Genomic DNA, 17,523 nt, shown 5'->3' with positions numbered 1-17,523 from the left:
TGGGTCTGAAATCCTGTGAGAAATGCCTGGTTACCTGGGGCCTTAGGGTGGAACAATGTAGTGGAACAGGAAGGAGGACGATGTTATACCTGTTATTTATCTAGCATTGAGAGGATGGGATCATGCCAAATGATAAAATATCTTCATTGACTTTCTAAGGTGGGTGAATTCCAAATCCTTTTTCATATCTTTGTAGAGCAGCTACATGGGTGTTTCTGAGCCTTTAGGGAGCAAGCGCTTTCCTAAAGACTAGGGGTGTGTAAACTTGAAGGACATGGACACCAGGAGGTAGAGATGGACAGAGACTAGGTTGATGGGTGGGGCAGGGCAGTAGCCCCAGGGCCTGGGATCTGGACACCATTCAGAATATGCCAGACACATGAATGAGGGCAGGGCTTTCCAGTCCTAAGAAGGTGGTGAAGAAGACACAGTAGGACATGCTGACCGTTTTAGGGTTTTTTATTAGTTTTAGATGGCAGTACTCAGCCAAAGATTTATTTATTTATATATATGTTTTTAGAGCGAGGGCATGCACACATGGAAGGGGCATGGGGAGAAGAGAGAATCCTGAGCAGACTCCCTGCCGAGTGGGACCCCGACCCTGACATGACCAGACCCGAAACCAAGCCAGACACTCAAACTACTGAGCCACCCAGGTGCTCCTGTTCTGTTGTGTTTTTGTAAGATCCTGTTTTAGGAAGTAGAGCAGTTAGAAATTTGGAGGCCCTTGTGAGCCCCTCCTTTTCCCTAGACTCTCTCTTTCTAGAACTTGGCATTTAAGATCATGTGCATGATTTTATTTATTGCATACATACGAATCTATAAACAACATATGAATATTATACATAGTGTTAATATCTTTATGCAATGGGCATATTTTCTGCTGAACCTTTTTGAGATTTATCAATTTTGGTTCTTACAAGTTTTAGTTCATTTTTAATTGTCCTATAGAGTTCCATGGCATGAAATGCTGTCGGTGCTTTCTCCAGTTGATGGATGCTGGGGTTGTTTTCAGCTTTCCAGTGTTGCAGTGGATGTGCTCACTCTGTCTCTGGATGTTCGTGTGCATATGTGTATCTCTGCATGTGTGTTCCTTGAGGTATGTGTCTAGGAGTGGAAGGGCCGAGCCAGGTGGTTCATTCTCTACTTTTGTACCCTCCATGATGTCACATATGAACATTTTTGCCTGTTCTCATGGCATGGAAAGTTTTTTTGAACATTTTTTTTTTTTTTTTTTTAAGATTGATTAATTTAGTGCAAGTGGGAGGAAGGACAGAGGGAGAGAAATCTTTCAAACAGACTCCCCATTGAGCATAGAGCCTGATGTGGGCTTGATCCCAGGACCCTGAGAACAGGATGGAGCCGAAATCAAGAGTCAGCCACTTAACCAGCTGAGCAACCCAGCTGATTGGTAAAAGATGGGTTGAATATCTTTTGTATGTTGACTGCTATTCAGGTTTCTTCTGTGAATTACCTTTTCTCTCTTTTGTCTTTAACCCATTTTTATTATTTTAGGGCACCTGATGTATTTTGATGGGGATCCTTTAGCCATCATATACATTGGAAAAGCTCTCTCTCAGCCTGTGGTTGGTCCTTTTAACTTTATGGTATCCTTTACTGTATAGAAATTCAAAATTCAAATTCTAGGGGCACCTGGCTGGTTCAGTCAGTGGAACATGTGGCTCTTGATATTAGAGTTGTGAGTTTGAACCCCATGATGGGTGTAGAGATTACTTAAAAATAAAATTATAAGACTTTATTTAGGGGATCCCTGGTTGGCTCTGCGGTTTAGTGCCTGCCTGTCTTCGGCCCAGGGTGTGATCCTGGAGTCCCAGGATTGAGTCCTGCATCGGGCTCTCTGCATGGAGCCTGCTTCTCCCTCTGCCTGTTTCTCTGTCTCTGTGTGTGTGTCTCTCATGAATAAATAAAATCTTAAAAAAAAAAAAGACTTTATTTATTTGAGAGAGAGAGAGAGCACAGCGGTGGGGAGGGAGAAGCAGGCTGCCCATAGAGCAGGGAGCCTGATGTGGGGCTCAATCCAGGACCCTGGGATCATGACCTAGGTTGAAGGCAGACACTTAACTGACTTAGCCACCCAGTCACCCCTAAAATTCTAATTCCAATTTATCCTTTTTTAATGATTTAAAACATTTTTTTGAGATAATTGTGGATTCACACATAGTCATTAAATACAGAGATCCTGTGTATAGTTTACCCAACTTCCCCCCATGGTAATAGCTTACAAAACTATAGTAAAACATCACAACCAGGATACTGACATTGATATATCAGAATATAGAATATTTTCATTACCACAGGATCCCTCACGTGGCCCTTTAAAGCTATACCTACTTCCTTCATGCCCTGACTGCCTCTTTAACCCTTGGCAACCACTAATCTGTTCTCCATTTCTATAATTTTGTCACTTCAAGAATATGATAAAAATATATGTAATACATATATGTAATGTATGTATAAAAATATAATAGGTAACCTTTTAGGATTAGCATTTTACACTCACCATAATTCAATGAATGAATAGTTTATCCCTTTTTATTACTCATTAGTATTCCATGATATGAATATACCACAGTTTGACCATTTATCCATTGAATGACATCTTGGTTGCACTCTTTGTTGAAAAAGCTATTTTCCCCCTTTGAATTGCTTTTGTATCTTGGTCAAAAATCAGTTGGGGAAAAAAAAAATCAGTTGGGCATTCTTGTTTAAATCTATTTATAGAGTCTAGGGGTGCCTGGGTGGCACAGTGGGTTCAGTGTCTGACTTGGTTTTGGCTCAAGTTGTGATCTCAGGGTCATGGGATAGAGCCCTGCCATGCTCAACATGGAGTCTGCTTAAAAGACTCTCTCCCGGGGATCCTGGGTGGCTCAGCGGTTTGGCACCTGCCTTCCGCCCAGGGTGTGATCCGGGAGTCCCGGGATCGAGTCCGGGATCGAGTCCAACATTGGGCTCCCTGCATGGAAACTGCTTCTCTCTATGCCTCTCTCTCTCTGTATCTCTCATGAATAAATAAATAAAATCTTAAAAAAAAAAAGACTCTTTCCCTTTGCCCCTGCCCACTGTGTGCACTTGCGTATATGCTCTCTCTTAAGAAAATAAATAAATCTGGGGCAGCCCCGGTGGCACAGCGGTTTAGTGCCACCTGCAGCCCAGGGTATGATCCTGGAGACCCAGGATCGAGTCCCATGTTGGGCTCCCTGTATGGAGCTTGCTTCTCCCTCTGCCTGTGTCTCTGCCTCTTTCTGTGTCTCTCATGAATAAATAAATAAAATATTTTTTAAAAAAAAGAAAAGAAATAAATCTTTAAAAAATTTAATGTATTTCTGGATTTTTAGTTGTTCTGTTGGTTTATGTATTTGTCTCTCCACTAATATAGTCTTGATTATTATAGCTTGCTAAACTTTTTTTTTTTATTAAGATTTTATTTATTTATTCATGAGAGAGAGAAAGAGGCAGAGGGAGAAGCAGAGGGAAAAGCAGGCTCAGTACAGGGAGCCCAATGCAGGACTCGATCCCGGGACTCCAGGATCACACCCTGGGCCGAAGGCAGGTGCTAAACCACTGAGCCACCCAGGGATCCCCACTAAGTTGTGATATTAGAGTAATTCCTCTTTTTTCTTCTTTTTCAAAAAAAAAATTTTTATTTTGGCTAGTGTTTTTTTGCCTTTCCATATAAATTTTATATATCTATCTGTCTATTTGGATTTTATTTATTTGAGAGAGAAGGAGAGAGAACACAAGTGGAGAGGAAGGGCACAGGCAGAGGGAGAAGCATACTCCCTGCTGAGCAGGAAGCCCAATGCAGGACTCAGTCCCAAGACCCTGGGATCATGACCTGAGCTGAAGGCAGACACTTAATCCACTGAGCCACCTAGGCACTCTCCATATAAATTTTAGAATAGTCTTGTTTAACATCTATAAAATTTCTTGCTGGAATTTTGATAGGGATTGTATTGAACCTTACATTAGTTTCCTAGGGCTGCTGTAAAAAATTTCCATGATCTTAGTGGCTTAGAGTAACATAAATTTATTCTCTCATAGCTCTGGAGACCAGAAGTCCAAAAATCAAAGAGTTGGTGTGGCCTCTACTCCCTCTGTGGGCCCCAGGGAGGAATTTATTCCTTGTCTCTACTTTCTGACTGTTGGCATTTCTTGGTTTGTGGCCACATCACTTGATTCTTTCTCAATTTTCGCATCCCCTTCTCCCTCCCTGGTATATATAATCTCCCTCTGCCCTCTCTTACAATGACAGATGTGGTTGGATTTAAAGCCCACCTGGGTATTCTCCGTATGTCAAGATTTTTAATTTAATCCATCTGCAAGACTCTTCCTGTAAACTAACATTTACAGATTATATGGTTTGGGACTTTATATCTTTGGATGGCCATAATTTAGTCTATTAAAAATCTGTAAACAGTTTGGCGAGAACTGACACCTTTACTGTGTTGAGCCTTCTAACCATTAACACAGTATGTCCCTTCGTTTGTTGAGATCCTCTGATTTCTTTCACCAGTGTTGTGTAGTTTTCAGCATATGAATCCTATATGTGTTTTGTTAGATTTACACTAGGTATTCATTTTTTGAGTGATTGAAACGGTATTATATTTTATTTTAAGATTTTATTTATTTATTCATGAGAGACACAGAGAGAATGAGAGAGAGAGAGAGGCAGAGACATAGGCAGAAAGAGAAGCAGGCTCCATGCAGGGAGCCCGATGTGGGACTCAATCCCAGGGTCCCAGGACTCCAGGATGATGCCCTGGGCAGAAGGCAAATGCTCAACTGCTGAGCCACCCAGGCGTCCCAACGGTATTCTCTTTTAAATTTGGTGTCTACATGTTCATTTCTAGCATGTAGAAATACAAGCTATTTTTGTATGTTTATTTTGTATCCTGTGATCTTCCTTTTTTTAATTTTTTTTAAATTTATTTATGATAGTCACAGATAGTCACAGAGTCACAGAGAGAGAGAGAGAGAGAGAGAGGCAAAGACATAGGCAGAGGGACAAGCAGGCTCCATGCACCAGGAGCCCGATGTGGGATTCGATCCCCCGTCTCCAGGATCACGCCCTGGGCCAAAGGCAGGCGCCAAACCGCTGCGCCACCTAGGGATCCCTCCTGTGAGCTTCCTAAACTCATTTATTAGTCCTAAGATTTTGTTTTGTAGGTTCTTTGGGATTTTCTGCATGGACGATTCTGTTACCTGCAAATGGGGACTGTTTTATTTTTTCCTTTTTAAAAATTTTTTCCTTTCTGATCTGTATGCAATTTGTTTCCTTTTCTTGCCTTATTATTGCTGTCTAGAACTTCTATCTCTAAAAGAATGGTAAGAGCAGATACTCTTGCCTTGTTTCTAATCTTAAGGAAAAAGCATTCAGGCTGTCACCATTAAGTATAATGTTTGCTGTGTGTTTTTTTTTGTTTTTGTTTTTTTGTTTTTTGCTGTGTTTTTGTAGATGCTCTTTATCAAGTCAAGAAAGTCCCCTCTATTCCTGTTTTTCTGAGAGTATTTATCACATGAATAAGTATTTAATTTTATCAGGTACTTTTTCTGCATCAATTGATATGATTATGTGATTTTTGTTCTTTTTTTTTTTTTAATAAGAACTCCTTTTTTTTTTTTTAAGATTTTATTTATTTATTCATGAGAGAGAGAGGCAGAAACACAGGCAGAGGGAGAAGCAGGCTCCATGCAGGGAGCCCGATGCGGGACTCGATCCCCGGAACTCCAGGGTCACACTCTGGGCCGAAGGCAGGCACCAAACAGCTGAGCCACCAGGGATCCCCCTGATTTTTGTTCTTTAGTCTGTTAATATAGTGGATTCTCAACTATTGAACTGGCCTTGCATCCCTGAAATAAGTACCGCTTTGTCATGGTCATATATAATTCTTTTTATATTGCTAAATTCTGTTTTATAATATGTTTGATTTTTTTTTCTGAGCAAACTTTAAATCTTTATTGAGAGAATTTAAGTCAAATTATCAATAAAACAAACAAAATGTTTGTTGGCTTCAGCTTCTTTTCTTCTTATAACTGTTCATCACCTGCTTCTGGAATTTTAGCAGATGTCTGAGTAAGTGGAATCATCCCTTTACCATCAGGGCCATCTCCACACTCACTGCCAGTCTTTTCCAAACCTATTTCCTGGCTTTCATCTTCCAGTTTAGGTTCTTGAACCACATGTGCTCCTTCTCTCTGTTGTCTAGGCTCAATATCTCAATCCTCAGTTGGTAGTTCCTTTTCTTCCGATGTTTTTTTTACCTGGTTGCTTACCAGTCGCAGATTCATCCAACTTAGAAAGCTTTTTTCCATCTCCCCTTCCTCGAGATCTTGATCATCCTTGTGCACTCATATTTTGTACAATTGAGTCTCAGACAGTGAGAGGAATCCAGACCCTAGCTACGTATTAGAGCCCGATATGTTTGATATTTTAAAAAATGTTATTTTTAAGTAATTTCTGCACCCAGTAGGGCTTGAACTCTCAACCCTGAGATCAGGAGTTGCATGCTCTACTGACCGAGCCAGCCATGTGCCCCTGATAATGTTTTGTTAAAGATTTTTTTTAATATTTTATTTATTCATGAGAGATACAGAGAGAGGCAGAGACACAGGCAGAAGGAGAAGCAGGCTCCATGCAGGGAGCCTGATGTGGGACTTGATCCCAGGACTCCAGGATTGCGCCCTGAGCCAAAGGCAGGCGATAAACCGCTGAGCCACCCAGGGATCCCCTGTTAAAGATTTTTGTGTCTGTTCATGAGAGATACTGGTCTGTATCCTTATTCCCCTCTTTTTTTTTTTTTTTTTTTGGTATTTCGATTTTGATATCAGGGTAATGCTACCTTCATTAAATGAAGGATGGCTGACTGGCTCAGTTGGTAGAACACATGACTCTTGATCTCAGGGTCATGAGTTCAAGCCCCATGTCTGGCATAGAGTTTACTTATAATTAAAACTTAAAATTTGAAAGAAATTAAAGTGTTCCCCCTTCTGTTTTCTGGGAAAGATTATATAGAATTAGAGTTAGTTTTTTATTTTTATTTTTATTTTTTTAGAGTTAATTCTTTAAATATTTGGTAGAATTTGGTAATGGAGCCATCTGGGCCTGGAGATTTCTTTTTGTGGGTGTTTTTAAATAACAAATGCAAATTCCTTAGTAGTATTCTTAATAGAAATTTTTTTTAAATTAAAAATTTTAGAGATTTTATTTATTTATTCATGAGAGACAGAGAGAGATGAAGAGACATAGGCAGAGGGAGAAGCAGGCTCCCCGCAGGGATCACATCCCCAAATGTGATCTGGGATTCAATCCCTGGACCCAGGATCACACCCTAAGCTGAAGGCAGATGCTCAACTGCTGAGCCACCAAGGTATCCCTAGAAATTGTTTATGTGATACTGGGTGAATTGGTAGCTTGTATTATTTAAGGAATTGGTCTATTTTATTTCGATTTGTTGAATCTTTTTTTTTTTAAGTAATCTTTCTGCCCAATGTGGGACTCAAACTCAGGACCTTGAGATTAAGAGTCACATGATCTACTTGACTGAGCCAGCCTGGTGCCCCTCCTTACTTAACTTTTTTTTTTTTTTAATCTGTGGATCTATAGTGATATCCCGTTTAATTCCTGATATTGGTAATTTCTGACTTTTTGTTGTTGTTGTTAGTCTTACTAGAGATTCATCAATTTTAGTAATATTTTGAGAGAATCAGGTTTTATTTCCATTGATCTTTCTATTTTTGTTTTCACTTTCATTGATTTCTACTCTGTTTTTCTCCTTGTGCTTGCTTTTGGTTTATTCTGCTTTTTTTTTAAAGCTTTTTTTTAAAAAATATTTTATTTTATTTATTCATGAGAGGCACAGAGAGAGAGAGAGGCAGAGACACAGGCAGAGGGAGAAGCAGCCTCCATGCAGGGAGCCCGATGCAGGACTCGATCCCGGGTCTCCGGGATCACACCCCAGGCCGAAGGCAGCACTAAACCACTGGGCCACCCAGGCTGCCTGTTTTAAGCTTATTTTGATGGGAGCATAAGATTATTGTTTTGAGACTTTTCCTTTTTTTTCTGGTGGATTTAATGCTATATATTAATTTCTAAGCACTGCTTTAGCTGTGTTCCACAAATTTTAACATAACCCCACAAATGTATGTTGTTGTTTTTTTTCACAAATGTGTTTTTATCTTCATTCAGTTTAGTGCAATTTTTTATTTCCGTTGAGACCTCCTCTCTGACCCAAGGATTATTTAGAATGTTGCATGGTTTTTGAGTGTTTGGAGATTTTCCTTTTACCTTCTGTTACTGATTTCTAATTTGATTCCATTGTGGTTAGAGGACACATTCAGTATTACTTCATTTAAGTTTTTTAGGGTTTATTTTATGGCCCTAGATATGGTTTATCTGGACCTATATGTTCCATGGACATTTGAAAAGCATATATGTTCTGCTGTTGTCATGTGGAGGGCTCTATAAGTGTTAATTAGATCATGTCGATTGATGATATTTTTAAATTCTTTTGTATCCTTGCTAATTCTCTTTCTAGTGCTCTGCCAATTGTTGAAAGCATGGTATTGAAGTTTCCAACTAGAATTGTGGATTTGTTTATTTTTCTTTTTAGTTCTATCGGTTTTTGCTTCACAAATTTTATAGCTTTATTGTTTGGTACATTTAGAATTGTACATTTAAGATTGTTACTGTTGGTAGCTTGGGCCTTTTATCATTATGTAATTTCCCTCTTTCTCTGGTAATTTTCTTTGCTCTGATGTCTACTTTATCTGATATTGATGTACCATTCTTGTTTTCTCTTAATTAATATGTGCATGTTATATCTTTTTTCTGTTCTTTTACTTTCCACCTATCCTTGTCATCTCGGTATTGGCATCTATTGACTATCTTTAAATTCAGTTTGAGATCTTCCTTGTTCTTGGTATGATGAGTGATTTTTCTTTTTTTGAAAGGAGGAGAAAGAGAGAGAGAGAGCGTGCAAGCACATGCATGCACACACCCTGAGGGCAGAGGGAGAGGGAGAGAGAATGCTAAGTGGACTCCACACCTAGTGGGGAACCCGATGTGGGGCTCAGTTGCAAACCCTGAGATCATGACTTGAGCTGAAACAAAAAGTTGGATACCTAACCATCTGATCCACCCAGATGCCCTTGATGAGTGGTTTTTTATTAAAACCTGAACAATTTTTATTTTGTCCATAAACTCTGATTCTGTTTTACCTGGTGTTTTCTGATACTCTGGCAGGGGAAGGAGAAAGGAGGTACTGCCTGATTCCTGGGAAGTAGAGGTAGAAGGTTCCTTACTCAACCTTTTTTTTAATTGAAGTATAATTAACATACAATATTCTATCAGTCTCAGGAGGACAATATAGTGACTCAGTAGTTCTATATATACATTTCTCTGCTCACCATGATAAACGTAGTCACCATCTGTCATCAAACGTTATTACAGTATTATTGACTATATTTCCTATGCTGTACTTCTTATCTCCATGACTTATTTTATTTTTTTAAGATTTATTTATTTATTTATTTATTTATTTATTTATTTATTTATTTATTTATTTATGATAGACATAGAGAGAGAGAGGCAGAGACACAGGCAGAGGGAGAAGCAGGCTCCATGCTGGGAGCCCGACACGGGACTCGATCCGGGACCCCAGGACCGCGCCCCGGGCCAAAGGCAGGCGCCAAACCGCTAAGCCACCCAGGGATTCCCCTGACTTATTTATTTTATAACTGAAAGTCTATACTTTTTTTTTTTTTTAAGATTTATCTATTTGAGAGACCGGGAGAGCAGTGTGAGTGGCGGGTGGAGGTACAGGGAGAAGGAGAGAAGCAAGACTCCCTGCTCAGAGTGAACCCCAATTCAATGCTTGATCTCAGGACCCTGAGATCATGACCTGAGCTGAAATCAAGAGTCCGAGGCTTAATCTGCTGAGCCACCCAAGTGCCCCATGTTGTATCCTTTAATCACCTATATCTATTTTATCCATCCCCCTAACCCACTTCTCCTCTGGCAAGTACTAGTTTATTCTCTGTATTTAAGAATCTGCTTTTTTTGTTTGTTTGCCTCACTCAGTCTTTTTTGACACCTGAAGCCTGATGAAGTCTGTTAACTGCTGGCTAGGCATGGGAATTCTAGTTCCCTGGGCCTCTTTACCTTGAGCAGTGATAAAAATTCTGATACTAGTCCTCCTCTGACACCATTCCTGCAGTGGGAGATACTCCTTGTTACTGTTTGAGTGGGCATAGATATCTAGGTTTGGTTTCCACTGACACCAAGGGAGGGACTAGAGGAGTAGGAGAGATGGTGCATTGTTACTGGCCAGTGGGGATAAAAGTCCCAGCTCCCTACTTGGCCTTCTCTGATACCACTCCAGTGGGGATATTAGGGAGCCTTGTTACAGCCTCATGAGGGTGGAAGTCTAAGGCTCTCCATTTGGCCTTTGCTGGCATGGGTGGGAGTGGGGCCATAGTTTTTTCTGTGGTGTTTGGCTCGAATAGAGCTGTTATTGTCTAAATGTTTTCTGTCTTGCTAGGCTACCCCATTCCTGCTCCTTTGGCTAAAGAGAACAGACTTCTGTTGGGACTCTTTTTTGTGTCATCTGTTGGCATTTCTGGGTTGCCAGCTTCTGCAGCTCCAAATCTGGAATGTATGAGGCAAAAAGAAAACCCAGGGAACTCACTACTGTGTCTTTCCTTGAGTCCTGAGGTCCCTCACTGGTCTGCTGCCTTCTTTTGACTTTTTTGAGTCTCATGTTTATTTTATATATGATGTCTAGGATTTTTTTGTTGTATTTACTGGGAAACTGATGGAAAAATACATCTACCTTATCTTCTTAGAAGTGGAAATCCAGTTGTTTTTTCCTTTTATGCTTTATTTTTTGATGTCTTCTTTAAAAAAAAAAATTATTCATAAGAGGCACACAGAGGCAGAGGGAGAAGCAGGCTCCCTGCGGGCAGCCTGACACAGGACTCGATCCCCACCCACCCTGGATCACAACCTGAGCCACAAAGGCAGATGCTCAACTGCTGAGCCACCTCAGAAATCCTTTGTTATCCTGACATTCTACTATATTCTAAAATTTTTAAAGTTCTGCTTTTTATATTTGTATATCTAATCCATCTGGGATTTATCTTATTTATGACGGAAAAGTGAGGGAGGACCCTAATTGTATTTGATTTTCTATATAGATGGCCATTGGTCCTGGCACCTTTGAACAGCTCCTTTGCAAGCTGATTTTGGGCTCTCCCTCACGTTCCACAGTCCACTTCTATTCTGTTGGTGTAATGCTGCTTATATACAGTAGCTTTATGATAAGTCTTTGTTTGGTAAGCTAGGATTCCTAACCGTCACAATTATTTTACTTGGGTTTGGCTGTCTCATGAATTTTAGTTCAAAAACAAAATAGGAACAGGAATGGCAGAATCGATAGCAAAACAAAACACCAAAACCCAACCGTGTTGAAATTGGCTTGGATTTGCATTGACTTTACAGTACACTGTCCACTTCAGTGACCTGTTTTTTTTAGCCATATTATTTACTTTGCATTACCCCAGTCAAAAAATATGGGGCCCCTCAGCAGCTTAGTTCAGCATAGGGCTCCTTTTCTAGAATGGGAAATTGCTTGTGATGACTATGGTCACCTTGTGGACACCCAGCAAGTTCCACAATACATCTGTGTGGCTGTCAGCCTCAGGGCAGGTGTTCTGAGAGGCCTGCATTGAAGAAAATGAAGGGTATGAGGGACAATGTGCAGGGTTCTAATCTCTCTTTTGGGGATGTGAAGCAAGAGATGCCAAGTAAGTTTTGTTCACTGGCACTGAGTTTGCAAATACATGTTTAATAAATGAGTCCTGTGATTAATGCTTGGGGTGTTGCTGAACTTGTCTGTGCAAATACTTGATTTTTTAGTCTCTTCAAAAGTATCATTTCTTGTTTTTTTTTGTGGGGGTGGGGGGGACAGAGGGAGGAGAGAATCTTAAGCAGGCTCCATGCCCATTGTGCAGCCAGATACAGGGCTCGATCTCAAAACCCTAGAATCAGGGATGCCTGGGTGGCTCAGCAGTTGAGCACCTGCCTTCAGCTCAGGGCATGATCCCAGGGTCCTGGGATCAAGTCCCGCATTGGGCTCCCTGCATGGAGCCTGCTTCTCCCTCTGCCTGTGTCTCTACCTCTCTTTCTTTCTTTCTCTGTGTGTGTCTCTCATGAATAAATAAAATCTTTAAAAAAAAAAAAAGTAAGATCATGACCTGTGTTGAAATCGACAGTTGGACAACTTAACTGATGCTTAACCAAGCCACCCTAAAGGCATTGTTTTAAGACTTAATAATTTTTATATGAGCCATATTGCTTGATCTCTCTATATACAAACATTTTCCTCCCTTGAAACATTTCAAAGTGAATTGCAGAGATTTTAATACTTCATCCCTAAATCCTTCAAAATTAAAGACCGTCTCTTATAGAACCATACCACTATCATTTCACCTAAGAGCCTTTGGCTCAGGTCAGAATCCCAGGGTTCTAGGATCAAGCTCTCTGCTTGGTGGGGAGCCTGCTTCTCCCTCTCCCTCTTCCTCTGCTGTTCCCCCTTCTTGTGCTCTCTCTGCCAGATCAATCAATCAATCTTAAAAAAAAAAAAAAAAGAAAAAGAAAATTAACAATAAATCCAATATCCAGCCCAGAGACAAAATTCCCCAATTACTCCTTTTGGAGCTGGGCTTATATGTTTTTTTCCCTCGGAGTTTTAAAATTTTTGTGTTAAGTAAATCCATCCAGTCAAGACACACACGCTACATCTAGATACTATCTCTAAGTCTAGAACACAAGGATACCCTCCTTGTGTTTAGGGATGTCAGCATTTAGATAGACGAGGCCAGTTATCTTATAGAAGGCCCCACATTCTAGATTTGTCTGATTGTGTCTTCATGACTTCTGTGTTTACTGTAAACTCTGAGTTGGGTGTAGAGCAGCACTGCCCAACAGCAATATGAGAGCCACGCGTGTGATTTAATATTTTCTGGCAGCCACATGAAAAAATAAAAATAAGGGAATTAATTTCGGTAATGTATTTTATTTAACACATTTCTTTATTTCTCATTTGTTAGTATGCATTATTTACTTAACATTTTATTTAATATATTTTATGTCCAAAATAATATCATTTCAATATGTAATCAGTAGAAAGTATCGAGATATCTTACATTCCTTTTAATGCCAACTCTCCAAAATCCAGTGTGTTTTTAACACTTAATGGGCCTGCCACATTTCTAGTGCTCGATGGCCACATTTAGCTGGTGCCTCTGTACTGGACAGCACAGGGTGAGACTTGATCCAACTCAGTGTAGATGTTCTTGTCAATATTCAGGGTAGTAACTACTTGTGTACAACTTGGAAATCATGGGGTTTGCTAAAGTCTGAGTCTACTCTTCTTCTTTTTCAGGCCCTGGGATGGAGCAGGTGTACAGAGGGTGAGGACCCAGCTCTGGGACCACATCACTTGCCTCCTTTCTTGGTGAGACTGTCTGGCTAGAGCAGACTCAGGCCGGAATGAGGATGTCTGCGGGCCTTTCGCTACTGCTCCCCCTCTGGGGGAGGACCTTTCTCCTTCTGCTCTCTGTGGCCATGGCTCAGTCCCATTGGCCTTCAGAGGCTGGCAGGGACTGGGAGAACCAGCTTGAGGCATCCATGCACTCAGTGCTCTCAGACCTTCACGAGGCTGTTCCCACAGTGGTGGGTATTCCTGATGGCATAGCTGTCGTTGGGCGCTCATTTCGAGTGACCATTCCCATGGATTTAATTGCCTCCAATGGAGAACTCGTCAAGGTGAGACTGGATATAAAGCTTATGTGAATGAGGAAGAATTCTCATCTGCTTTGTTGTTTTTTGTTTTTGTTTTTGTTTTTGTTTTTTTTTTAGTTTTCCATTCTAAGTTCCAGCAATTCTGAGCTCAATTCTTCTAGGACCTGTGCAGTTACCTTAAAAGAAGGACAACCACCAAAATACTCACAAGAGGGTCCCCAGATATCTCCGAAAAGCATCCTAAACTTTTATTCTTGCTTTCATTTTTGAAGGTGTTACCATTAAAAAGCCTTTAACATCTGTAGTTTGAAAGATTGGTCATTGGATTAGGATTTGATAGAAGGGCTTATGTGTAGGAAAAGATCTTTCATTAACCATGTTATTAAATCCAAGAAATACAGAACTTTAAAAAAGGATTTGAACCTATTTTTATGAAATACAGAATAAATAAATGTTGGCGTTTTGCTATCATTTTGTGTTGTATGTTTACTAATGCATTTGATCACTTTAGAACCAGAATTAGTACCCAGACTTCAGCCTTGCCCCATCTCCTTTGGAGAAGCAATCCAGAGAGACGCATGTAACAAAAGAGTATCTTTATCTTGGCTGACCCAGGTTGGAAATCAGGCAAAATATGAAGCTTTTGTGTCAAGAAGCACCATCCCTTTGTCTGGGATTGTGGGTCCTTGGAATTTCCCCTGGATCCTGAGTGAGTTTGCACAGTGGCCACATGATGACTAGGGTGTGCCCCTCTAGTTATGAACATCTCTTTTTCATAGAGGGCCAGATAGTAAATATTTTAGGCTTTGCAGGCCATGTGGTTTCTGTTGCAATTCCTCAGCTCTGCCAGTATAGTGTAAAAGTAGTCATAGATAATATATAAATGAATGGGCATGAGCATGTTCCAATAAAACTTACGGATACTAAAACTGAAATTTGAATTTCATGTATTTTCACATGTCAAAAGATACTCTTTTTTTTTCTCAATAATTTTAATATGCAAAAACCATTTTTAGCTAATGGGCCATACAAAAACAGGTGGTAGGCCACATTTGGCTCATGATCATAGTTGTCCTATAGCATTCTTCCCCCAGAGGTGTGGCTTGACAATGAACTGAAAATATTTCAAGATTTATACTTTGTTATGGTAATTTTTATATCTCTTTTGCCTTTAGACTTCAACATAGACCTAGTGTTCTGGTTATCTGTTGGTCTGTTTAAACCACCAAAAGTTAGTGTTTTAAAACTACCAGTTTGTAGGGATCCCTGGGTGGTGCAGCGGTTTGGCGCCTGCCTTTGGCCCAGGGCGCGATCCTGGAGACCCGGGATTGAATCCCACGTCGGGCTTCCGGTGCATGGAGCCTGCTTCTCCCTCTGCCTGTGTCTCTGCCTCTCTCTCTCTCTGTGACTATCATAAATAAATAAAAATTAAAAAAAAAGCCTTTAAAACTACCAGTTTGTGGGATGCCTAGGTGGCTTAGTGGTTGAGCGTGTGCCTTTGGCTCAGGGCGTGGTCCCAGAGTCCTGGGATCGAGTCCCACATCAGGCTCTGCTTGAGGAGCCTGCTTCTCCCTTTGCCTGTGTCTGCCTCTCTGTGTGTGTGTCTCTCATGAACAAATAAATTAAAATCTTAAAAAAACAAAACAAAACTACCAGATTGTTTTGCTCACAGTTTTGTGGCCAGGAATTCAGAGAGTCAAAACTCATCTGGAAACCTCATTTCTGCTTCATGACACTGGCTAGAATGGCTTATCTGGGACTAGAGGATCTGCTTCCAAGATGGCTCATTCATGGGTGGCAATTTGGTGTTGCCTGTTGACAGGGAGCTTAGCTGAGGTGTTGGTCAGAGTCCTTGGTTATTCTCCATGTAGACCTTTCCATGAGTTGCTTAGATTTCCCCACAGCACAATAGCTGGGTTCTAAGATTGGGTATTCTAAGAAACAGGAAGTGGAAGCTGCTAGTCTTTAAGGCCTGACTTGATAACTTGTATAGCAGCATTTCATTGTACTTATTGGTCAAAACTTTCTCCTCTCAGACCCACAGTCCCCAGGTATCTAGATTAGAAATGGTCACAAATGCTCTGCCTTTCTTCCCACAGAGGTGGCTCTATGATGCTTTCCCTTGAATCTTGGTGGACTCATTCTTTACCTGTACCTTCCTTGTGCTCCCTTCATTCTCCCTGTTGGCACCCTTCTCTTTAGGTCATGGCTTGTTCTCAGGGTGGCCTTCTGAGCTCAGAGGTGGTCATATTCTAAAGATCCTGGCTTACTTCCACAGAGCTCATTCTAGCTTACAAATGATTTCCATATAATTTTCATAATGCCCCACCAAGCCAAGTTGCTAGTCTGACCATTAGAAAAAGAAGAATGGCAGTTTTGGAAGTACAGTCCTTGTCCAGTTTTACATTTGATCTTCTGAATATCCAAACCCTGTAGTGGTTACCCTTGTTCCAGTGGTCATTGGAATGTTTTACATAGATTAGTTTTGACGAGAGGTGCCTTGAATCAATACATTGAGCTGAGTATTTTTATATCTGGCAGAGAAATATTTAACAGGCTTATTCACCAGGGGAGTAAAGAGATTTTACTGGGAAAACAGGATTTTATCTGAGCACATTTATCTGTAGAGAGCAGACCATTTAGTAGCTGAGCAGCCTGTTGAAAAACAGATGAAAATGTGTGACTCTTCGTTCCAGATAATCTTACCATCAGGGTTGTGTGGGATGGAAAATCAGATCAGAAACCCTGACTTCATCTCTGGAGTTTTGGTTTCCCTGTATGTGAAACAGGATTGATAAATCTTTGTATAAAAAAAGTTGTTTTCTTTTTTCTCATTATAATAATGATGTATAGATGTGTATTGTAGAAAAGGGAGAAAGGAAAATCTCTTGTGGTTCTTACCACTCAGGGTGAACTCTTCTATCAATTTTCTGTGTTCATGTGTCCGTATCACACATAGGCAGACATCTTAGATCTAGAATCATACTAGCCATATATTTTTTTTTAAATTTTGTAAGCTTTAATTTTGTTCTTGTTATTTATTAACAGTTTTATTTATTCATTAACAGTTTAGCATCCGACTCTTGATTGGTGCTCAGGTCATGATATCAGGACTGTGAGCTTGAGCCCCACATTGGGCTCTGCTCAGTAGGGAGTCTGCTTCTTTCCCTCTCTCTCTGCCTCTCTCCCTGCTGGTCTCTCTGTCTCTCTCTCAAATAAATAAATAAATCTTTTTTTTTTTTTTTTTTTTTAAGATTTATATATTGGGGCACCTGGGTGGCTCAGTTGGTTGAGTGTCTGACATTTAATTTTGGCTCAGGTCATGGTCTCTGATCTTGGGATTGAGCCCCATGTCAGAGTCCATGTTTGGCGGGGAGTCTGCTTGGGGATTCTCTCCCTCTGCCCCTCCTCCAGCTCCTGCACATACTTTCTCTCAAATAAGTAAAAAAAAAAAAAACACCAAAATTTATCTGAGAGAGCAAGGGTGGGGAAAGGCAGAGGGAGAGGGAGAAGATCTCAAGCAGACTCCCCACTAAGCTCAGAGCTGATGCAGGGCTCGATCCCATGATCCTGAGATCATTACCTGACCTGAAATCAGGAGTTGGAGGCTTAAGCAACTGAGCCACCCAGGTGCTCCCATCCTGGACATATTTTAAAAATACTTTTTTTTTTTTTTAAGGTTTATTTATTTATCTTAGAGA

At 40.5% G+C, this 17,523-nt stretch overlaps 1 protein-coding gene across 1 annotated transcript in view; it reads left to right on the top strand.

The window, feature by feature from the left end:
* Nucleotides 1–17,523, top strand: part of DAG1 (dystroglycan 1) — a 71,171-nt gene that overhangs the window by 36,001 nt on the left and 17,647 nt on the right. The window contains 1 exon segment of the mRNA XM_055343198.1: nucleotides 13,464–13,846. Coding sequence (XP_055199173.1) covers nucleotides 13,571–13,846 — 276 coding nt within the window. The 5' untranslated portion in view covers nucleotides 13,464–13,570.

The sequence above is a fragment of the Nyctereutes procyonoides genome, unplaced genomic scaffold (genome assembly GCF_905146905.1).
Source record: "Nyctereutes procyonoides isolate TBG_1078 unplaced genomic scaffold, NYPRO_anot_genome, whole genome shotgun sequence".
NCBI classification, from domain to species: Eukaryota; Metazoa; Chordata; class Mammalia; order Carnivora; family Canidae; genus Nyctereutes; species Nyctereutes procyonoides.
This window is presented reverse-complemented; position numbering and strand designations above follow the sequence as displayed.